This window comes from Astatotilapia calliptera, chromosome 7 (genome assembly GCF_964374335.1).
Source record: "Astatotilapia calliptera chromosome 7, fAstCal68.1, whole genome shotgun sequence".
In the NCBI taxonomy this organism is placed as follows: Eukaryota; Metazoa; Chordata; class Actinopteri; order Cichliformes; family Cichlidae; genus Astatotilapia; species Astatotilapia calliptera.
Window position 1 is genome coordinate 62,067,426 of NC_137428.1, and position 24,888 is coordinate 62,092,313.

The 24,888-nt window shown below is 40.3% G+C and overlaps 1 protein-coding gene across 15 annotated transcripts; it reads right to left on the reverse strand.

The window, feature by feature from the left end:
* Nucleotides 1-240: 240 nt before the first annotated feature.
* ppfibp1b (PPFIA binding protein 1b) lies at nucleotides 241-24,786 on the reverse strand. 15 transcript variants are annotated; one of them, XM_080304825.1, is made up of 28 exons: nucleotides 24,585-24,786; nucleotides 18,771-18,852; nucleotides 17,177-17,382; nucleotides 16,221-16,310; nucleotides 15,199-15,312; nucleotides 14,735-14,866; nucleotides 13,909-14,001; nucleotides 11,237-11,329; nucleotides 10,435-10,552; nucleotides 10,292-10,336; nucleotides 8,831-8,892; nucleotides 8,326-8,410; nucleotides 7,910-8,049; nucleotides 7,376-7,473; nucleotides 6,492-6,549; nucleotides 6,097-6,268; nucleotides 5,656-5,688; nucleotides 4,956-5,097; nucleotides 4,746-4,877; nucleotides 4,400-4,550; nucleotides 4,160-4,271; nucleotides 3,951-4,039; nucleotides 2,680-2,802; nucleotides 2,448-2,573; nucleotides 2,173-2,361; nucleotides 1,432-1,596; nucleotides 1,270-1,335; nucleotides 241-1,186 (listed from the first exon to the last, which is right to left on the reverse strand). In XM_080304825.1, exons 2-28 carry the CDS (start codon nucleotides 18,832-18,834, stop codon nucleotides 1,103-1,105), a joined length of 2,982 nt encoding a protein of 993 aa, XP_080160951.1. In that variant the 5' UTR covers nucleotides 18,835-18,852; nucleotides 24,585-24,786; the 3' UTR covers nucleotides 241-1,102. The 15 variants fall into 15 exon arrangements, with proteins under 15 accessions (XP_080160951.1, XP_026032077.1, XP_026032076.1 ...); XM_026176292.2 differs by having other exon boundaries at nucleotides 6,097-6,271; XM_026176291.2 differs by having other exon boundaries at nucleotides 6,097-6,271; nucleotides 6,492-6,552.
* Between the last annotated feature and the right edge of the window lie 102 nt (nucleotides 24,787-24,888).

The following is a 24,888-nucleotide window of genomic DNA, read 5'->3' on the forward strand; positions in this document are numbered from 1 at the left end:
TAATTGTTGAACAAAACACAGAAATCCTGATTACAGAGCAGCAATTTCCTAATGTTGTAAACCTGCTCAACATTTGGCAATAAAACCCTTTCTGATTCTGAGTTGTGTAGAGCACATTTTGTCATCTCCAATTATCGGTCAACATTATCGACCAACATTAGAGAGTTCTTGCGTCCCCGACGCTTGAAAAAAATCTGACATTGTGACAGGTGTGGATTTAATTTCTTCAAAGAAAACAAACATATTTAAATTACTTTATTGATTTATTAATTGCATAAGTGTACAAAAAGGACATCTTTTCAGGGAAGGTGGAGAGCTGCAGAGGGCATTATCGCTTTGAGAAAACCAGACGTTTCCTTGCAGCACAACATTTCCCCAGAAATAACTGCAGGTTTCCATTAAAAATCCTTTTTTGGTAAAAACAATGATGAGTTCTTATATGACTGTGTTGCAGTTTCAAAACATGCAGCGAGATTCTTGCTTTATACTGTATATGCACATTTGTAAATGTATAAGTGACAGAATAATATTTAAAGACTGTTCTCATTTCTTTAGCAGGGTTCAGTTGTGTAGAAAACATAGCAGCTGTTTGAGGGTTTTTTTCTTTATAACTTCAAAATGGAAACAGTCTCAACACATCACTTCTAGTCCAACTCTTTCTTCTAGCATTGCCACAGTCAAAAGGCAATTTAAAAGTCATATATTAAATCTATATAGGCATTTTCTAGATGTTTTTTATTTTTTGCTGGTTTTCACTTCAGTTAAAACAGGAAGGTACCCGAATAGAACACAGAAATAATATCTCCAGAAACCAGCTGGCAGGCAAACAGTGGTGTTATCCTACATGTTCCCTCTGACATCAGTCGGGAGTAATGAAGACTAAGTTCAGGAGTGAAAGTGGCCTCTGGACCGAAGGCTTCAACATTTAAAAATCAACTAGAAAGACACGACGCTAATACTTTTGGCTCTTCTTTGAATGTAACACTAAAAATGAGGAAAATGTGGGAGCATTCTTGTTTTTTTGTTGAGACGTGTGTGTGCAAGTGGAGAGGGTTGGCACAGAGTTTCATTCACAGCAGGATCAGGTCTGATGCTGACAGCCTCATGCGTTGGAGTCGTCGTCGGTTACGCTGGGGTTCGGAGAATTGGAGATCTCTTTGAAGAGTTCGTCGTCTTTCAGCATGCTCTGGTAAATGAGAGAAAAGCATTAAGTTTACTATCAGAAGCCGTGGAAACAATAATCAGTGAGTAATTGTTCCTGGTTCTCACCGTCAGATTCTGAATGCCCTCAGAGAAAGCACCAATCTGTCTCACGGTTCCCTCAGAGTCCTCCATCTGTGAGCAGAAAGCAATAGAGCACAAATTTAATATGACTTTTTTTTTTTTTTTAAATTAAGCAAATCATTAATGAATGCTGAAGAATATGCTCACCTGTTCTAGCCGGTCGAGGTCATCTTCATAGATTTGGAGCTCGAAGCCTTTTTGGAAGCTCCGACCCTTTGGCATCTCCACGTCCATCGGACACACATACTCCTCGTTCTCTTCCTGCTTTTTCTTCCTCAGACTGCCAAAATTACCGAATGATAGTTTCTTTGGCTGGTGTGAACCAGAGAGAGAGGACAGGTAAGTACTACATACATTCGCACAGGAACGCACACATACCAACCTCTGATTTAGAAAAAACACAAAAAGGTCATCATATTTGATCAGTGAGTTTTTGAGACCTCTGCATCATCAGTGTCATTTTTCCTCCTGGAATAAATTGCACAATAAAATTTTAAGTAATATGTTGCACAAAAATGCCAGATGGAGCAAAAAGGATACGAACTAAAAATCATATGCAAACTGATATAAACTGATATCACAAGATTTAAACAAAACAAACAAAAACTTTGTTGAATTTTCTGGCAATGATTTTATGGTTACAAGGTTTTGATGCCAGTTTTAGTGACTTAAAATTCCTTTAAATTAATGTGTAGGCACATTTAATTTCCATGAGAAACTAAACTTTAATATCACTTTGTCAAATCAAATCTCTCAACTTGTTACCCATTTAAAGAGAATACACAGGAAAAAGCATTTCCAACATATTTTCCTTGTAAGTACTCTGAGAAGTAATTGTAGTACTTGTAGTAAGAGAGGACGGTCTGTCTGTGGGAACTCGTGCTTTACCTTGACCTTAGTGGTTGCAGTAAGCAAAGTGTAGTCTGGGTTTTCGAGACACTCCTGTTTGAGCTGCTGGGCCTCTGAACCAATGAGCAGGTTGAAATGTGTGGCAAGGTGGCGCCGCAGCAGAGTCTTGTTGGGGGGGATGTTCAGCAGCAAAGCCATCGTCTCCACATTGAACCGTGGCTCCAGAACCTGAGCGGGAATTTGGTGTATTAGGAGCGGACACAACCCAGGACAGCGTCTGCTCTTCCAGGGAAATTAGCAACTAACTCTCTCACCATCAGGCCCCCATGGACGCCGCTGCCTCTCAGGTTGGGAGCATATTCAGCGAGATCCACAGACCTCAGCCACTCCATCACCCTGTGGTTGGTCCACTGGGAAATCTCTGCCGGTGAAATGTTGTTCTACAGACACAAAGTACAAACCACAAGCACAGTGTGTTCACACATAGCTATGAGTATGTAAAGTCAGTGGGCCGAGCAGCAGAACAGGCTGTTAAAGCGAGCACACCTCGTCTGACGGCCGGCGACGGAGGCAGTTAGGCTCATAGTTGTTGAGTCGGAGGACTTGAATAGCTCTCTTGATGCTGAGGTGATGCAGAACGCTGCCCACCTTCAGGGAAAGCAGGTCATCCTGTTGGACAAAAAAAGATATCAGTGATTTGCTCTAAGATTGACTAAACTGTGATTGTTATCCTTAAAAACACAAGACATCAGAGCTTAAAGAGGATCAGAGAGCCAGTGCTGAAATACAAATACCTGAGAGGGTGAATCTGGGATTAGAGAGGAAACTTTATTTTTATCATGCCAGGTCACTTCTGACTGATACATCAGAGCTAACTCATGCTGCACATCTTACCTGTTCCTGTGAAACATTGTTTGAAATAACAGATCAGAGCTTTCTAAGAGCAGAGCATACCAACCAATCAGTTCTCTGGGAGAATAATTAAAATAGATGCCATGAAGTTCAGTTAACACACTGTAAAGGGGGTCTTACTGCCTTTCCCAGAGCACTGAGGCGCTATTTGCTGTAAATGTTCTTTACTTAAGGCCAAGGTTATGGAAGCTCCTCAAACTTCTGAGAAAATAACTGAAAATTGAGAAACTAACTTGAAATTTGAAGTTGTTAACTTGAATTTTTGACTTACCAATGGCAAAGATTAGGCTTTTTTCAACACCAGGATTAAAGAGTGAGACTAAAAATGTGCCATAAGAAGAGGGTACATTTAAGAATGAGTATTAAAGCTTACTTACCTTGAGGGAGCACCATGAGGGCCAAGTGAGAAAATGCACAAACCAAACATTTTTAGTTTGCGTCTGCACTGTTCTTTTCAGAAGTTGACTACATTTTGTATGGACATTTTTCCTTTTCAAGCTTTTAATTATTTGGCTGTTAAATGTTGTGAAACGAGCTGTTGTTTGTGAACGTAAGGAGGGTTTAGTCCGCTGTGAGGCAAAACAGAAGAGTTGGAAGAGAAATTCTCTTGGTCTTTTTTTCCATAACGTGATATGAAAAGAAATGTATGTATGCAAAGAAGTATTGTTGCTATTGACCTCTCCATCCACTGGTGTAAGTGCTCAGGGTCTATGTAAAATAAATTAGACTTCTTTAATCCTCCTAATAAAAACATATTCCTGGTTTATTAAACTTGCTTTGTAGTGAGGCTTCCATCACCACTGGAGCTCTGTGCAGTAACACTAACATGAGGTGACACTAGAGTCATCAGCCCAGCTTATCCACAGGGTCTGTGAGGGGAGTGAATGTCTCCTATCGGCACTCACCACAGTCATGTAGTGCAGCATGCGACCGTCCACTCTTCCCTCATCAAACTGGGTCTTATACTGAGGCAGGCCGATGTCATCCAGCCATCCTGAGAAGAGGCAGAGAGAATTACATCAATTATTAACTCGAGTAGAACATCAAGTAAAACATCACAAACATAAAAAACTGACCAACCGACTCATATCTTCAACTAGCAGCTGGTACTTACTTGTCACCCAGTTGTAGTCCAGCTTTCCCTTATTGTCCTCCTCCTCTGAGCCGAGGGCCTGAAGAGCCAGCTGGAGCTTCTTTCTGTGCAGCGGGTGTTTGATGCCCAGCTCCTAAACATCCACAAGTTTGGATTAAACATACAACATTCCCCAGTTACTACACAGGAAGTTGAGGGCAGGAATACTTTGCTTTTCTTCCAGTGTTGGTAAACTTATTAAATTCTTCTGCTTCATCGCACCCTCTCCAGGTCCAGCTGCGAGGCCTGTAGCAGCGTCTGTCCAGAGGAGATCCACGCGCGAGCCATGTTTACATAAAGACCAAGACCCTGCTCCTGCAGCCAGTCGCACACCTGATCCTTCGGCCAGCGTGCAAAGGGAGCGTCTACGTCACTACACAAGAAAAGAGAAGAGTCAACAATGAAATAGGCATGCAGACACGCCCCTGTGGACGTAGATCAGTTGTAGTACATGCACTTGTTACATCTTTATTATTCAAACAAACACTACATTCACTGTACAACACAGATTCAAAACAAGGAAACCACATTGTGACTTTCATTATTCATGCTGAATGCACTGACTCACTTGTTGACCCTTTGAAGATCACGAGACCAACCCAGTCTGGGTCCTGCTGTGGCACGCACTCCTCCTCGCTTGAACTCACCCTCTGGTAGATTGTCATCCAAGTTAAATGTGGTAGACTGGCTCCTTTTTAACCTGAACAATAAGACATTAAAGTTAAATACTTAAAAAAAGAACACTCAGAGGGAGGATGTTTACAGGTTTTCTACTCACTTCCCAAAGAGCTTTTTTATTCCTTTGGATTTTTTTCTGCTTTCTGGAGTAGTGGGGAGCGTGTGTGTGCTGTCACTGTTATTCGACCTCTGTGGCAGCCCTGCCAGATCGAGATGGTCCGTACCCTGTCGTTCTGTTTCAGCTGTGCAAACAAATGCCAGCAGATCAGCATCAGCATCATGAGGATAAGGCAGACAGAGCTGCTGCACAGGGTCAGTGCAAAGAGCCAGAATACACTGAGACAGGCACATGAGGACTCCGGAGAGGTCACTGTGAGCAAAGCGATACGCTCTCTAGAATGGCATGCATGCAGACACTGTTCACTGCCTGAGAAAAGGATTGTTACTTTGTTTTAGATTTAGTTGGAAGGTCTTTGAGAGCCGTTTAAATTATTTTATCGAATAATCTGGATCTCAGCACAGCTTTGTGCTCGGGGAAAGCTTTAAAAGAAACAAAGGAGTGTAGGCAAAAACATGCAGGAACATGGCAAAATCTACGTACACTACAGCACACTCAACATACACAGGTACAGAAGTTTGTCTCTGTTCTTTGTTGCACAAAGTACTGGAGCTATTAAACTAAAAAAAGATGTCAGTGAAGTGAATGGATGAGATCAGAAATTGCAGACAGAAATATTCAGCAGTTTGCTTTCTCTGGACAACTAGTGCAACTCTACCGTGACTTGTGATCTATACTGTACCTAGCATAGGCGCACTCGCACTCCTGCTGCGGTCTTCATGTGTTACAAAGAGCACAACACACAGGACAGGGTCCAACAGAAAAGAACAAGAGGCCAGAAATTATGAGTGAAATAATAATGGGATTGGGGAGATGGGATGCAGATATACAAGTGTACAACACACACACACACACACACACACACACACACACACACACAAAATATAAAAAGCACATAGACAGGACGAAGGACAAACACCAGCCTAGAAACACAGTTCCATAATTAAACTGGGACCACAGCCTGTGGGCTGTAAATTATGGTCTTGGTCCATAGTGTACTCCATGGGTGTGTCTTGGGGGGGAGAAAAAATGTGAAGAAACTCTCACCATGTAGTGGGTTAAAAGCTGAACAAAGCACATTTCCACTAACTCCATGATCTCAAATCATTCCGTTTGCACTCACCAAGGCTTGGACTACTGGTCGTCTTCTTGCCTCCGCGGATCTTGAAGAAACCTTTTCCAAAAGACGACCGAGCCTTTCTCGAGCCAAAGGGATCGTCCTCTACGGTGGCAGGTAAGGTGGCTGAAGGATTTATGGGTGGCTTTTCACTGATGCTACCGATCTCCTCACTTGTCTTCTGAGAGTACAAAAACATTGCTTGTATACAGATTCTGTACTTCCATATACTAAATGCCAGAAAAACTAAAATGAAAGACAATTCAAATGTGAAAGGAAAAAAATGGGTAAGGCTGGAAAAAGCAGTTTGAGGTAAATTAGTGGGGGAGAAAAAAAAATAAAAAAATCACAATAGACAGAATCAGTCTTCAGTTTTTAGCCAACGTCATTTCTGCCCATACCTGCTCAGTTTTGCTCCCATCCAGGTGATCCTGAGTCACAGTCTTTGTGTTCTCTTGACTGCTGAAAGCACAACGCAAATCACTTTAAACATTATACTTTACTTAGCAGTGCGAGTCTACAGGACATTATTAACCACACGTAGATACTTCCCGACACACCATCTGCAGGAAATGGACAAAACATGTGTCAGGACTACAGCAGCATCTGTCAAGTGAATGGTTTAGTCGATCCTATATGTTATGTCTTTATACTTCTGTACTAACAAGCATGCAAACATGCATTCACAATAAAATAAATAATACTAAGGAGATGACCAATCCTTAACAATAATCACACTCCTTTCTCCTTCCTTGAATGCACAATACCATGTCTTATACTTATTAAATGCTCCATTGTGTTCATTTTGCAGTGGAGTGTGACAGGAAATTAGATGAGAACAAGCACTCAGTGACACGTCAAACACGTGGTGCAACGCCACATGGACTGCCCCGGATCATTTAAATATATACGCACATTAAACAGCATGCTTCACTGCTCTTACCACAATTTACAGTGTAAATTTACACTTTATTTATAGCGTAAATTGCAGTGAGAGCTTCCAATACTCTGAGATTTTAATGTGAAAATATGTAATTCCTGGCAAGTTACAGCATTGTAATATAAATACAAGACACATGCAGGCAGAATGAGCACCATTTCACTGTGTTTGTCAGTGAAGAATATGAAAGAGATTCCACTAGGATTGGTGGTTTTCCATGTTTGGATTTGCTGTTTGTTTGGTTCTTTGGTGTCTAGTGTTCTCCGGTTATTTGTTTTTTAATTTGTAAATTAAAAATATTGTTAAAATAAAAACAAAGTCATGTATAACACATAAAATCTTTACCTTTCTGCATCTGCCGGTTCAGATTCTGACACTCTCTCTGGATCAGACGGGCTGGGTGAAGGCGAGGGCTCTTCACTTAGTCTACTGGGGCTTTCCATCTGAGTCGGGGTCAGAAAGACAAAAGAAGATTTAAATGCAATAAAACTGTGACTTAAAAACTCTACAGAGTCCCTGAGAACAGTCTAAATCTGCATACAGAGATCTGACAAAAGATGTTATTCAACTAATTGGTTGTCCAGCTCTTCAACACTCATTTCCAAAGGAGTGAAATTAATGTGAAGTTTTTGTGAGAGTGAGTGTTTTACTGAGCACTTTAGAGTTTAATGATATGTGAAGTCGCTCCAGGGGAGGAAAAACAGTAAAAGTAAAATTAAAAATATCTCATGTTCTCTGCTGTTTAAATAGTGATACCATGGGTGCCAGTTTAGCTTAGTGGGTGAACAGGCAACCGCATGCCACATGACTGAGACGCACCGACCAAGTTTGAGACCGACCCGTGGCCCTTTGCAGCATCTCCTCTCCCTCTCCACAAACCTCATCTGGGCTTTTCCCTCTCAGTTGTTCAGCATCTGTGCCTTCTTGTTTTTCTGACTCCACAGACGGAGAGCTAGCTGGGACTGTGGTGCATCCATCACCAGAACTCTCAATGTGCTCATTATCGTTTGTCTTTGTTTCTGTAATGGACCAAAATATAAAATCAAATTATTTAACACATGATCCTGTTTACAAGATGTAGGAAGTAGGTCAAAAGTTTTCACACACAAGACTATACAAACAACAAGGGGAAAAGGCAAGCAACCCAGGGATAGATGAAGGGTCTGTGTGGCAGCTAAAGCTTAAAATGCATTATTTTAGCACATCATTAATGTCAGTTTTTAAATCCTGTGAATCAAATTTTATGTAAATTTGTCAAAATACTTAAATTTTTAGATTGTAAGTCTGAGTCTAACCTTTCTTTCCCTGCACGGACATCACCATGTCTTGAACTTTCTTGTACCGCAGCAGTGACTGTTTCAGTTCTTCAATTTTACGATCCTGCAAAGGAAAAGGTAAAGAAAAAGAAAAATGAGGTCAGTTTTTCCCCCCCGGAGCAGCTTTGGGTAGCTGGGATGTGATACAAGGTGAATCCTAGTTCATAGGTGTCAAACTCTGTGGGCCAAACCAAATTTGGCCCACATTTGGCCCACGTAGCCATACCAAATTACTATTAGAGCTGGCTTACTGGTATTATACAGCTAATATATATATTGTTTAGTATTAAGCATTGCTTGTTCCATATTCAGTTTTTCAGCAAAACTTGTTTGAGTCCGTAAGAAAAGATTCATTCTTATATCTGGAGGAAGATTTTTTTTTTTCAATAAATATTAATGTTAGCCCGCGACTTTGTTCCAGTTTTGAATTTTGGCCCACTGTGTATTTGAGTTTGACACCCCTGTCCTAGTTGGTCACATGTACCTTTTCTTCATTTGCTGCCATCAAAGACTCCACTGCCTTCTTCATCCTCTGGACTTCCACATCTAGAGAGGGAGAAAAAGATTACTGAAAGAGTTCCTGGTGTGAAGTCTGAGGGTGTTAAAATGTGAGGATATGTAAAATTTAACATACAGGATGCAACATTACAGGCTGTCAGTCCAGCAACATCACGGCCACACTGCTTTTTAGAAACCAAACGTACACACAGTGTTGGTGTGAGCGGGTGTTTCACATGTTAACCTTTGCTCAAACATTTCCACTTTTCAACACACTGATACACACTCTGTTAGCGGTCCCTTTCAGTGCTTGTGTATTTTGGCATACCTCAGCCTTTTCTACCAGTTTCCCTTCTTTCTTCACAGCCACCCTTTCACCTAGAACATTTCTGATACTTCAGAAAACAGATGGATGAACAGAACTTTTTTTGTCCTCCACTTGTTCAGTTTCCTCATTTTTCTTTTTAAGTTCACACTGCAAATTATGCTTATATCTCTCAAACTGTTATTGTTGGCAGTGAAACAAAAGGCCAAAACGTTGAAATAAATCTACTCAAGGATGACTACAAAGAAAATCCTTCTTCTGGAGTGAACCTAATAGAAAAGCTGCAGAATGACCTCAAGAAACTCATTCATACTGAAACATTTTGAGAAACTGGCTGAGCAGAAGCAGTCCTAAGGATAAACTGTCAAAAAAAACCCATGCCTGTTAAACATTACACTGGTCTGGTCTACAGCTACAAATGTTTATTCAAGGTTACTTCTACCCAAGAAAAGTTTGACTAGTTATTAAACTCAGGGGCCTCGCTTATTTTTCCTCACCTGCACTGTAAATGTTTAAAAGGTATGCTCAAGACATGAAGGTAGCTTGTGTTTTTGCTTTAGTCAATAGGATTCTTAAAATGGACACTTGTAATTTGTACTTCAATATAGAGAATCATGGAGAGTGTGTGCTGTGCATGAAAAATGAAACTGTTCTATACAGATGAATGTAGAGTATAGTATATATAACTGATGGGAAAGTGGACATTTATTAAGACAGCTGTACATGAAAGATACTGAAAAGCACAACAGCAGGACAGGTTAGCAGGGTGCGCACACACACAGGTTGCTGGTGAAGAGAGGTAGGTGATTAACGCTGGAAGACATGAGTCAGAAGGTGGAGTAAGCAGTCTGAATGGTCACAACAAACAGTTCATTCTTCATTCCTGCTAAAAAACACAAGGCAAACTGTTCTCGTTGCTGTTGTAGCCGGGCATTAAAAATCAGTGACAAGATTCGTGCCATTAAAAAAAAAAAAGTTGAGATGTGGCGCGCTGTGGTCGGGTACTAGCACTGGAACTGGTTATAATGGACAAGCAGAGTTCAGATGGCTCATGCTCGTTCATGCAAATAGGGGTGGAGGTGAGTGCAATAATAAAATCACAGACATAAAAACCCCCCTTACGTTTTTCTTTCAGCCTCTTTCTAAGAGTTTCATCTGGATGAGAGACTAAACAGGACAAGAAATTATAAAGTAAAAACTTGCTCCAGATAAACATCAGGAATGCTGATCTTCAGCGAGGCGTGTGATCTGTCTGGTTTCCCCACCTCTGTCTGTGGGCTCTGCACCGTTCAAGCCGATGGCCTTGAAGCCCGTCTCGTCCTGCAGTCTCCTCATCTCTCCGTCTTTGCCCTCCAGCTGCCGCCTCAGTATGGCTAGCTCCTCCTGTTCACCAGGGGACAACAGTGAGAAGATTTTACCACCTCCCCCACTCCCAGTCCAAACAAACCACAATACAGGGGTTCACAGAGGATGACATGGCACACAGGCTGCAGGAGGGTAACGAGTATGAGGAGGGTGATAAGCACTGATCTCTGGAAGTGTTTGGATATTATTAAATATGCAAGCCATTTCCAAAAAGAAAACACCAACATGTTTAAATGACCAAAGCAGGAGTCAAGCACAGAGATATATCTTGTACATGTTATAATAGAGTGGATTAAAAAAAAAAGGAAATGAGTGGGACAATTGTAGAGAGGGACAGGAAAGAAGAACTCTGCCAACTCAACAAAAGCCCAGAATTAAAGCATACTTGTGGTTTAAAAATTAGCATTTGCTAAAATTGGTGCCTAGTAAATGCAGACTTAAGGAAGTGGTGTTTCTGATTGCACTTGACTTAACCATGCATTATAGCAAAATGCAGTGATGCGTGGTTAAGTAAATTATTTGCAAAAATACATACATTTTTGAGCGTGAAAACAGAATCTAACCAGATTTAATCGTTTTATGCCTCAAAAATTAAAAAAGAAGAAGAAGAAGAAGAAGAAGAAGAAGAAGAGGTGCCAAAGGGAGAGGTCAAAAAACCATAATCATACAGCAAGCACAACAGTCATCCTGGGAAAAGCCGACCTTCATCGCCTGGAGTTTGTGCTCTTTCCTCTGTTTCTCATACTGCATCTGGCCCATTTTGATTTTCAGGCTAGAAAGCTTGGCCATTAGTGACTAGCAGTAAAGAGACAAGCCACGGAAAGAAGAAGAAAACAGAAATGGGAAGGAGAGAAGATAAAAAGAGATCAAGAAATGTTGAATATCTAAATTTCCAGGAAAATGACCACTAAAGCAGATTAAAAGTAGGCGCCGCAACAAACAACAAAACCCCCAAACAACACGCAGTTACTACATGCAGTTCAAGAAGCATAAGATAGAAAACATCCAAAGCAATCATCTGGAAAATTCTAGTAAGCAGAGTCACTCCTTCACCTTTTCTAACTTCAGCATATAAAAGGGTGGTGGCAATCTGATAGTCAGCTGGCCTTCACCTAGTTTAGTTTAGCTTTTTGTGTTCTTGGTTAACTTCTCTTTTCAAACTGTAAAACAAACAATTTTCTTGTCTGTGTTGTAACAATTAAGGGTCCATTTGATATTTGAACTTGTTTCATTTTGCAACCAAAACCTAAATTCACAGCATTCAAACAGCCACGAGAATCTCTGAATGAGAAGGAAAAAAAAATCCTAAAAAACATGAAGAAATCTCAGATGTTGTTAATGGAATTGGATTAAGAAGCAAAAGGGTGACAAACTCTTTGTGACCAGGAGAGAGGGGAAAAAAAACCAAACAAAAAACAAAAACATGGTGGTTAGTAACCCCCCAGCCTCTGACTGACCACCTTCAAAGCAATTGCATCAGTTACCTGGCAGAAGGCAACTATACTCCAAATAACTGCAGTCCTTCTCAGACAATTTGGTAAAGGTTTGTCAATATGTCATCTAATTCATAACACCCCATTACACTGCAATCAATCAGAGTCACTGTTCCAGTGAGTGCAAATCATCTACGATGAGCCTTTTTGCAATAGAGGACTCAAGTCAATGGTTGCATTGTGGTTATATCCCACATAAAAAGGAAGGCTGCTGACCACCAATGTCATTTTGAAGAAGCTGAATCACCATCCTGCAGCAGTGTGGCACCATTTGTGGAGGAACTATGAAATTTCTGTTTCAAATTTATGATGTTCTGGCTGGACCCTGAATATAAATAAATTTTTTGATGTAAAATTCTGTGTACGTAGACAGCAACAGATTGGCCACATATGTCAACAGATTTGCAATTTTTGCAGATTAATCACAAACACATTGCAAGTACAAAACAATTTCAAAAAGTCAGAACTCCTATGGACAGAAAGTCCATAGGAGGTGTAGAAGTGGCAGAAGCTTTTCGCTTCAGTGGTCTCAGAATCTCCTCTCTGCTTTTCAAAGATGATGTGATTAAGCTGGCTTTATCAGATGATGGCCTCCAGCTCACACTAGAGCAGTTTGGAGCAGAGTGTGAAGCAGTGGGAATGAGAAGCAGCACTTCCAAATCTGAGGCCATTGTCCTCAGGCGGAAAAGGGTGGAATGCCCACTCCGGGTCAGGGATGAATTCCTGCCCCAAAGGGGGAGTTTAAGTATCTCGGGGTCTTGTTCACGAGGAAGGAGAGAATTGAGTGGGAGATCGACAGATAGATTGGTGCTCTGGGTGCAGTGACACGGATGCTGTGCGGGTCCATCGTGGTGAAGAGAGAGCTGAGCATGAATGTAAAGCTCTCAATTTACCTATGGTCACAAGCTTTGGGTAGTGACTGAAAGAACGAGATCGCAGATACAAGGGGCAGAAAAATTAGCTTTTACTGAGTGGCTGGCCTCTTCTTAGAGATAAGGTGAGGAGTTCAGCCATCCGGGAGACACTTAGATTAGAGCCGCTGCTCCTCCATGTTGAAAGGAGCCAGTTGAGGTGGCTTGGGCATCTTACTAGGATCTCTCTTGGGCGCCTCCTGGGTGAGCCATCCGCCACCTGGAGGAGGTCCCAGGGCAGATGCAGGACATGCTGGAGACATATCTCTCAGCTGGCCTGGCAACACCTTGGTATTTCCCTGAAAAGGCTGGAGGAGTTAGCCAGGGAGAGGGAGGTCTGGGCTTCTCTGCTTAGGCTGCTGCTCCAATAGTGTAACAGAGCCCCGGATAAACAAAAGAAAACATATAGATGGATGAATAGATTGCATTCAGTTTCCCCCCTCCCCTTCAGATTTTACACAGCATCTGAACTTTTTAGGAATTGGGGTTGTAAATGCCAACTCAACCTCATTTCAATTTAAAACCGACACTGTATTATCACCATTTTGATCCATCAAAGCCGCTCTGCAAATGCCAACTGACTGTGACTGATTACAGTCCTCGTCCACATCTGCAAAGGAACCATTTCCAAGGCAACAAGATCCCAAGCTCATTGCATAGTTGCAAAAATTCTGGCTGTGCTGTGGTCTCAAACCACTGCTTTCCCTACTGTGACTACAGCATAATACTATACAAATAGCAGCTGAAATGGTTGCATGAATAACTTTATCCAGGTAACAAGAGATGTACAGATATTATATATTTTTTAAAGGGCATAAAAGAACAAAAGAACAGCCGTTAAGTATTGACTTTAAACAGAATGGTGGATTTTGGCTGTTTTAAAAAAAAAAAAAAAAAAAAAAAAAAAAAAAGGGTAAAACTAGTCTTTAAGATACATAAACAGCCAGTAAAGTGCTCTGGGATGACTCACCTTAGTGGATTTAAGTTTCTTTTCATACTGTAGTTTTTCAGTCTCCAGTTCAGTCAGTCTGTACCGCAGCTCATTAATTTCAAGAATCAAATCCTGACAAAAGAAAAAAAAAAAAAAAAAAAAAAAAAAAAAAAGAACAGGTCACACCTTAAATACTGAAGGATAATTTTTGTCCTCTAGATAAAATTTTAACTCTAAGATTCCAAAATGAAATTTAAGTGAATAATTTTAACATCTCATTAACTGCTCCCATCTTGCAAATGTGACTTGTATCAGCACAAAGTTCTATAAAGTGACTACAAATGCATTTGAAAGCAGCAAATCAGTGCTTCCAAGCAGCAGCAGTGATAAAATGAGAGGAAGCTGCTTGTAGAAAAGAAGTGATTTATGTGCTGTGAGGCGGAACACAGACAGCAGCTTTTTGTTCCAGCGGGGTGGAAGAGATGGCCGCGCTGCTACAACAAGACCATGACGTGTTTGAAAGCTTTCCAGACATTCTGCTCAGTCTATCTGGGAAGCAGAGACCTTCCCATCTCTAGTAAACAAATGACTGACAACATCTTTATAAAAATCTTGTCTAATAAAGTAACAAAAAAAAAATCCAATTAATATTACAATAATGTGGGTATACCGTCAATGGCTAGTTTAGCAAACACTAACAACAAGAAATAAAAATGACTTTGAGACTGATAATAAGACGGGATCCTCTCTCCCCCAGGTTTAAGACAAAATAAATGAGTGTTTCATTATTGTTGAGTCTGTGTGTGTCTGTGTGCGTTAAGTGAGATAGAAAAGAAACATTCAGAAACAAAGAGGATTAGTTCACCTCACTGTCCCTAAATCCGTCATCAAAGTCAAGCCTCTCGTTTTTCATACTGTTGAGTTTCAGCTTAAGGTTGGACACTTCAGACATAAGCTCAAGCTTCTGAGTCTCCAGAGCAGTTCTACACAGAAGCTCCTGTAATAGCAAACAAACAATCTGTGTAAACAACACTGGTAGTACAGGCATTATTGTGTAAAAGTGGAGACACAAAAAAGTCATCTGCAAAACCTCAATGATTAACAGTTTTAACAAGACGCCCCTGTTACACCCACTTATAAACTTAGTGCACAAAGTAGATGTTTACTTGACAGGAGGGCGTGAACTCAGCTCTTCCAGTTGAGAGTCAGTACCACCCAAACACATCTGCACCATATGTCCATTTGCACCTTTCACTACTGGGGGGCTTTGGTTTGGGAATAGCCTTCCCGTCCTCAGAGTGTAAGACAAACACACAAACACACACAGACCTGTTGCAGCATCTCCTCTGTGGCGTTGAGCTTCTCCCTGTGCTCATCCAAACACAAGTCCAGATCACGAATCTTCTCCCCCTGAGCCTCAACCTGGTCTGTCAGTACACTCACCTGCATGAACACAAGGTAACACATTTTAGAAAGGACAGCAAAGCCTGATATTAAACAAACCAAGGGCCAAGTTATTAAAGAACATGATGAGCCAAAGTTATCCGTTCCACTCTTTGTACTATTATAGATTTTTAAGAGTTTTAAGTCAGAAGAGAAATCTCTCTTAGTGCGTCAGGGGTGGCGGCAGCTGTAGAATCATGCAATCAACATATACAGATACCCTGCTCCTAAAAACATTGAGGGCGAGAACTAAACAAATCTGATCACAGTTCAAGTGCAATAAAACTTTTGCATGTGGGGCACAAACACAAGCAAGCTTTGAAACCTCCAGTTAGGTTTTACAATGTTTCAGTTCCTTTCCAGATCCTGGAGAGTCCACCCGTAGCTGGATAAATTATACAAACACTGACTAATAATTACATTAGTAACCATTTGCCACCCCAGGGAAATTCATTAAAAATCAACAAACAAAAATGAATTCAATAATAAAACATTATGTGAACTATTATTCAGAAATTCACAGTTTCTTGAAGTTTTCAGAGCTGCAGCAGATTTATTGAGTTTGTTAAGGACGTCAGGCTGTGCTCCATTTTCACCTTTTAACTCTGTGTTGGTTTAAGTATTTTCTTAAGTAAAACAATATTTATCAGTAAGTGTTTTTTGTGTGTCAAACCCCTGACCTAATTTTTAGAGCTTCAAGCATTCTTTCAATGCTTGATGTTGCTAGGTTACAAAAATGATTTCTCCCCCGCCATTGTTTACAGTGTTGATAACACAAGTCCTGCCCCTTCTTGTTTTTGACTGGTCGATGAGAGGGACAAGTAACATTGATGAGCTTCACAGGAGTTTTACAGAAAATAGACGGTGGAGGAGATGGTAAAATTATGGAATTACTGCTAGGCAGGTACCTGAAGCACAAGAGACTCCTTATCACTCTCTAGTCGTGAAAGCCTCTCCTGGTAATGGTCACCTCCACCCAATGAAATGTGTCCGTTAGACTGGGGAGAGAAAAATTAATTATTAGAAGAACTCTACTGAGCCATTTGCAAGGGTATGATAATGTATTCCTACGCTTTAAAGACAAAACCTCAAGTCTTTGATGTCTACTAATGTTCTCAGCTGAAATTCTTCACATCAAAGTGCCTGAGCAGCTACACCACTTCACCCAGCACAAATAAAACCTTACATGGTTGAAATGGAGAGCTCACATTCAGACTGCTGTACACAGAGTGGGTTACAGCATTACACAAAAACTCTCACTGGCCTGCAGCCAGTCACTGCTCTGATTCCCAAGAAGTCTGTGCGTTTCTTGCTGCATGCACATCAACTGTGACACCAACACAGCTAATCCATCTTGGATTCCATGGGAACTCAGCAGAACAGGACAATTGTTCTGCGTTTTTTCGCTTAGCAAACAAGCCATTTGTGGACTTGGATACAAGACTGTTTGGCCACACTGTTCTGTATTAATACAGCTTTAATTTGGCACACGCAACAATCAGAATCAAACCAGCTGTGCTACAGTTTGTTTGAAGGACTTCATGCCCAGCCATCACAGGAGAAACTCCTTCCATGATTTTTTTTTATTATTAGTCCTTTATTTATCCAAGTAAAAAAAATCTCATTGAGATTAAAAATCTCATTTCCAAGCGAGACCTGGCAAGATTACACAACTTGCACTGATTTCAAAAACAGAAAATGCAACACGAGCGCTACAACGGTTTACCCTGAGGCTACACTTTTCTGGATGGCAGAAGAGCAAAAAGTGGTCTGTTTGCTTCAATTTCTAAAGACCTGCTAATAAACTTTATCTCTTTCCATGAATCCAACTGATATTTCTAACATCCACAAGTAAGGGTCTTACCATGTGACCGTGGAGCCACTCAACAAGGCTGTCAGCTGTGGAGTCGGGGATCTGGCATCGTAGACTCTCCCTTTCCTCCGAGTCCATCAACTCTAGGACACTTCTTAGGTCTTCCAAAAGGTGAAGCGCTCGCAAACTACCCATAAAAGGTGACGTAGGCGACTGGCAGTCAAACAAACCATTGGAGTAGTCTATAGCTTTGGAACCTGAGACAAAAGAATCACAACAGGAATAAATATGAGGATAAAATTAGTCCAGAGACAGACTGCAGTGTCATCTTATGCTGCATGTGATGTTTGTTGACAAGCTTTAGTGAGTAAAAGTTCTCATCTGCTAGATTACAGAGGACATCAATCATTTTGTGGCTCAGGCACTAACAGTAATTGAAGAGCACAATATAATTTTCCAAAATGTTGGGATGCTGTGTAAAATGTAATCACATTATTTAAAGCCAACACTGAATACACAATTTATAAAAAATGCTGAAACGGAATAACTGTCAAAGTGTATGTTTAAAAAAAAAAAAAGTTATTTCATAAAGGTTGGAACAGGCATGTTTACCACTGTGTTGCATCACCTCTTTTTCTAGCAACATTTTAAGCCTTCTGATGAGGACAAAAGGCTGGCAAAGTCACAAATGTTCCATCCTTACAACAGGTTGGGCTCTCTTTGACAGATTTTCTGGACCCTCCTTATAGACCTTTGCTACTTTAATTAAAGTAGAATCTGGTTTGGCATAATCTTGCTAACATAATCAAAGATCTTAAAGACATTGTCTGGATGGCAGAATACATTACAATTAAGCTGCAGCATCAATAGCACCTTTACAGAATTGCATGTTACCCATGTCACAAGCACTAATACACCCCATCACATCAATACTGATTGATCAGACTAAAGAACTTTTTTTTTTCCTCTCGACTTTTCACCAGTTCATGTCAAATGATGTCATGCCAAGTCATTTGTGTTAAATTAGTGATAACATGAATGACTTCCTGAGATTTGTTTTTATTCAGAATTTAGACAGTGACACCACCTTTTGGAAATACAGTTGTGCACACTATAGGTATCACATTTCTAAAAATTATAACACCGCACTATCTGGGCATAGACCCACTGCGGGGGGAAGGGATATGGAGAGAAATGTAATGCATATAGGTGACTGGATGAGATTTATATAGGTAAAAAAATAAATAAATAAAAAAGGACCCCCCCCCCCCCCCCAAAAAAAAAAAAAAGTTTAATGATGCTATCAGATTGACCTTTTTCACTTGGATTCTTTTATTGTTAAATACATGGGGTGGGGCATTAACTTTTCCCAGCTTTTAAAAGGGGTAGAAAAAGTTTAAGAACCACTGGTTTAGAGTTACACAGACTCAAAGTGCAAAGAATAAAGGCTAGATAGAGCACAAGATATCACATGACAGCTTGAATGTCAGCTGTGCAACAAGCCATAACAAGACACCAGATAAGGGCTTATCAATGTTGACTCAACCTGGAAGACCCGCAGAGACTTTTGTTGCTTTAGGCTTTCACGAGTACTAAAAGTCATGGTAAAATATTGCGCTGATGCTTTTTAATGGGAGAGGTTTACCTGCTATAATTCCATCCATCTGCTCAAGAGCAGCAGCCAACATGTCGCTGGCATCAGACATCATCTTCAGTCACTGACAAACCTATAAAGACCAATAAAACCAGTTTAAAGGGTTAGCCCCAAAACACAGTAAATGTTTTAAAACTATTTTTTAAACTACAGTTCAGTTCACATTTCAACTTACAGGTTACAGATTTTTTTATTTTTTCAAACATGCCTGCTCATGAACATAAAAGAAACTTATTGTTATGCATTTCCAGTTCACTGTTGAACAGGATGATTTTTTTAAATGTTACAGCTTTAACCAGGCATACATTTTTAAAAACTTGTTTAAGCCACAAAAAACAAAACGAAACAAAATAAAATTTCCTGATTAGCAGAGGCAAATCAAAATTGTGAGATACCCAGTTGGGATAATGATTACAAATTGTGACTTATGGATGGCAGCAAAGTGGCAGAAACTTAGCGCACTGTGGTGCTGGAAGATAAAAATTGTGTTTTGCTAAGAATTTTGATCTGATGTTATGCATATTTTGATATGCCAGTTGTTTCTGTCACAGCTAACCACATTCATTTTTCACAACTTAAAAAAAAAAAAAATGAAAATTTTTTATTTTTTTTAAACTGCAGCCAAATCACTTTTACACATGCATTGTGTTATGAGGAGGCGGCTAAATCTGATAACACACTGCCTGCTTGGATCAAGGCCTTCTCTGGGTTTTTTAAGAAGTAATTTTGTGTATCATTAAACATTAATTCAGCTGCAATACTGTTGGGTTTCTTTGAGCCATGAGTTTCGAGTCTTTAACAGCTGGTAAAACAACATAATTCTGAGTAGGGTTTGACTGTATAAAAATAAGTCAGTTTTTGCATGGTTATATGATAGCAAGGCATCTCTGGCAGCTTAAAAAAACAAGACAAAAAACAAACAAAATCAGGCGATTTGTTGAGTTTCTTTAACTTCCTGTTGTTTAACTCTGTGCTGAAGAGTTCTCATGTATATTTTCTAAAACTAATGAATGCCACACATAATATTAAATTAAACCAATATCTAAAACACTGGTGTTCTGAATGTCCTATCAAGAGGACAGTGGGAACTTTGTTTGGATTGAAATAAAGATGCATTTTCGTGTCCCAGTCTTGGAGATTTGCCCAAATAACACAGCAGTCCCTTTCTCCTCTGATGTTCGAAAGACCCTGCTGTATATTTGTACATGTTTAAGCATGCAAATAGAGATGTTCATGTGCACACAAACATCCACTGACACCTCTTCCTTTATTCAGCTACCTTCAATCCTGGGAGTGCCCAGCACTGGGACGTTCCACCAGTTTCAGACTTTATGGAAACCACCCACAGACTGAGCACTGTTATTTAAGCATTTCTGTGGTCACAGTTTCCATTATGTGTAAAAGAAGCATGTACTAAAACACAAGACTCGACACAACACACAGCAGACTGAGAGGAGATGAGCACCCAGCATGCCACTGGTCCACAGTAAAGTGCTGGGTGGTTTCCAACAGTAAAATCCTGAGTGTGTAAAAATGCTTCTCTCAGTAACAACAGTAGCTGCTTACTACACATTTTGCAAAAGACCTGACATTTAGAAAAGGCAGGGCAGAATTCGAGCATTTTACAATGTTTCCATGGAAGGACGAGGGCTGGTATACAAATATTTCTGCACATATATCCATAAATATTTCATGCCTGTGTGTGTAGACACTCCTAAAAAGCAATTGCAACCCCTTTAGGAACCCTGCAAGGGATGACCTTTGAATGGTTGTCAGCTAAAATCTAAACTAAACTGACTAATTGATTAATTATACAAATCATGCTAGTTTATATAAGAATTTGGTTTGCTAATAAGCAGCACAAATTCAAAAGTCAATATAATTTAGAAGCTATAACTAAGAAACAGTTGCCATAATATCAGCTACAGTAGTGTGCAGGGGTACTAATGTACATTTATTTTAATTACACTCTCTTGTTAACACAATTATAACATCAGAGCCATCTTTGGATCCTTGGTTAACATCCTTGCAAGCTTTGTTTCGGCTGCTGTTCATAGCAGTGCATGGTTAAGCTGCTCAATTAACACTTTGACAAAGTTGGATTTCACTCACTTTGCTTTTGCAGGCAGAAAAGCAGTTTAGAAATTAATAAATTAGAACAGCTTTTCAATATTTTAGTCATTAAAAACAGAAAAGTAAAATCTCAGATGTTAAGAGTCTGCTGATAATGTGAATGCTGTTAGCATCATGATGTGAAACCGGAAACAATGGGACAACATCTGCCCATATCTACTGCCAGTGCCGAGTGCTCCCTTAACAGTTTCTGACGCTTGAATCCTCATCTCAGGGATATGATAACCAACAAAGGATTGAGTGGACTGATGAACATCTATCATTCAGCTGATGCCAGTTTACAAAGAGTTCTGCGAAGAGCCAATAAAAATTACCTGCAAACTGGTGGTAAAAAAATGAATAAAAAAATAAAGTTATTGTCTAATCTGACTGTTTGTGTACTGCAGCAGCTTGGCTCGCTCTTTGAGCTTGTTTTTATGAAGTTCTCTGGGCTAAAGCAAATATAGATGAAATTATTTTATTATACGGAAATGTTTACCTGGCTGCTGGTCTGCTGTTTGATTCCAGGCTCATTACAGTTTTATGGGCATGTGTGCTATTGGTGAGGTTTGTGCAACTTGAGAAAAGAAAAAGGACATCCTGCCAGCACTGCTTGAAATGCATAAACTACAAACAGATTGAGGGAAGGCTTTTATTGAGGCGATATCTCAGCATTTCACAGCAGCCAGCACAGAGTTTGGATCATGATGAGACAAAACTGGAATCCAGACCTGCAGGGCATCCCCTTCAAAAGCCTGAGTCAGCTTTTCTATCACAGCAGAAAAGCAAATATGGGTTAGCACATGGCCTTTAGCAAACATACTTCAAACAGCAGCTCAAGACCAGACATGCTGCTCTGAAACCTGCTAATAAGTGCAAACAGCCTTCTGAGCACTTCCACAGCTTCATCCTGGATGTAGGATGGACACAGCAAAAAGAATTCCTAATTACAGGGACATGCACTCTTTCCTCAAGTCCCAGGAAGCCTCCATGTTGCTTTAGTTATGTGTAAACATAAGATGGTTGTCTAGAAAGCAGCCAAGGTAACAGTCTGTCCCGTTTTTTTTAAAGCTCTGGGACAAGTGATTGTTTTGAATTACAAAATAAGTGTTCATTAAATGTCATAATTTTCCACATTTGAAAGAGACAGGTACATATTATATATGACAAACTGTAACAAAGCCTTATAAACCTAGATTTATAAGGCACTTTTCCTTTATGATGCATGTTAAGCATCTGTCCAAGACTGCCATCAAAGGAGACATCTCAAAATTCCCAATGAGCAAGCATCGCTCTCAAACAGAGTCCCTCTGTCTGCCTGTCTATAAGCACCACTTACACCAGCCATAAGACAAAACAGAGAGCTCTATTGTTCATCATAGTGGTTTGTTTTGACTGAGCTGCATAAGCACACAAAGGCTGGGAGGGAGGGGGAAAAAAAACGGCATTGCAATGCTACAGTTGACACCTGCCTGCATACTCTTTTCAGACTAAAAAGAGCCTCAAAAGTAAACTGAAAGAACATGCAAAAGCAGCTTTGCCCCTTGGTGAAATCAGCCATGTAATTCACAGAGACATGCAGAGAACAATGAATACAGGAGGGAGAGTGGACCACTATAATTGCTTTTCAAATCCTGCAGCTCAGGTCCCTTTAGGCAACATAAACCTACTTCACTGGGTGCTCCCCTAAGAGCTCCGGTACTCGTGGTATAGAAAGAAAATAAAGAATATCTTAATTCCTGAGTTACACGTGACCAGCGAACTATGCTTCAGCACATGCAGCGGCAGCACACAACAAAACAGAAGCCTCTGGCTCATTTTCTTTCACAGATAGTTGCATGTGCCTGTAAAAACTGATAGCAGTCTGTACTGAGATGAATAGCTGTCATGTTAGAAAAGACTAGAAAAGACAAACCAGGCCAAAAATCACACCACAGTTTGTTTTACTTAGTCTGTTTTTATCCAAGTTACGTGGCAATTTCCGTGGACATGACAGCGTAGGCCCACATAATAACACTTTATATGTTTTGACTCATGCAGGCCTTGACTCATTCTTCACCTTTACACAGTTTTTCTATGACAAAAGCCAAACTCCTTTTCTACCACAGACAGAAAACAGTATATTTAGCACAAAATAAGGAATCAACTCACTGCTTTTAATTTAGAAATCAGAAGAGTATCTAAGATATTTATCATACACAAGAGGCAAAAGAAATTCCCAATGTTTTTCCTGAATAAAAGTGGGGTTTTATTGATGTTGCTTTACTTAGCCATAGGCAGTAAACTCCTGTGCCTGCAGGGATTTGGTGTATGTGTGGACACATTTAGAGTATTCATCAGCTACCTGCAGGAATAACCTGCAGCTATTTCCAACATGGCTGAATACCTGGATGCCTGTCTTTACTTTTATACCTCCCGGCAAGAGGTTTGAAAAGGGGACAGGGAATTTTCCTCCATCTTTAGACTGGCTGGAAATAAAATCATGAAAAACCTTAATGGTATTCAAGCAATTAGTGATGTAGCAATGTAAACACAGCTTCCAAAAGGTGGAAATGTAGTTTTTAAGATAAAGTGTTTCATGTGAGAAGGGCTTCCAAGAGCGTTTCCTGCCTGCATGTATGTGCACAGTCGTGGCAGAAGTTCATTTGTGTTGGATGGAATCACACATTCTTTTCATATTACTCACAAATGCACAACTTGTGTCTTAACTTGACTAAGAAGTCCTTCATCTTCATGCACATGCAATGAAATGCAACACTGAATAATATACATGCCATACAGAAGATTGGTTATGCTGCTGCGAACAACAGTAGGCTTGTTTTTTGGGGAATTTTCCTTAATATAAACTCCTTGCATTTCCTTTTTTGGCTGCAATGCGGTGAAGACAGGAAGATGCTGAAAAGTGACCCCTGGGAGTGTGTGAATAACAAAGAGCGAAGACCTAAACTGCTTTCAATTAGCATTAAAAAGGGGATTAAGTTAGTAAATCAATGAATTCAAGGAAAAGCACCCAAAATTACTGTTGGCAACATCTGGTTTCCAGACAAGTGTGCTGCTTTCAAGAGCTTTTTTAAAGAAACAAAAAGGCCAAACTATAACACAACAACTGATTAAGTTTTACGTCTCTCAGAGGAACTCCAGAAAGTCTACTTCACATTCGGGGGCAGTTCACGATCACTACTAAAGCTAAATCCCACTAATTCAGCACCTAGGGCAAGGCAAATGAAGCCAAATGAATGTTACTTTAGATACAGATAAAAACACAGAGGGGGAAAGAGGGTAAGAGCAGCCTCAGGCGATGGAAAACAATGGCACAGTGCAGAGATTAGATATGTGGCAGGTCATAAACAGACTTCTTCCAGTTAGCTTCTGTTACATATTTAACGTAAAGCTGAAACATTAACGTTTTGTCTACAGTCGGGTATTTAGGACACTTTGCGTCATTCGTTTCTTACAGTGTTAACGAGTCAGATTTCACTAACACGAGTCAGATTTCACTAACCAGACAAAACCTAACAGCTCGGGGACCTGCTGGTTATAAAAAGTTAGAAAAGTGACCATAAAACGGTAGCTTTGTGAGACATGCGCGCGCATCTGCGCGAGCCTCAACGGCGGCAGCTTGTTCGGACTAAACGGTAACTTTAGCAGACTACAACAATAAATCACAGCTGTAGCCTCAAGAAGGACGCGTACCCAAACTCTTCTCGAAGAATTTCAGCGCTTCCGTAGTTTCGTCTTCTCGTTTTTTCTGAGAAAAATCCACAAAAGTTGTGTTCTGAACTTCTCCGTGCCCACCAGTACGACCCTGCCGTCCGTGCACATCGCTACGCCATGATGTCGAAGTGACAGGGTCGCTGAAAAACTTTGCATGTCATGGCTGAAAAATCCCACCCCTGCTACAGGCTTGGATTGGCCTGGAATTTAAATGGGAGTCCTGGTGCGTTCACTGTAACGTGCCTAACATAGGAGCTGTGAGTTTTCTGCGGGAGATTCAGTC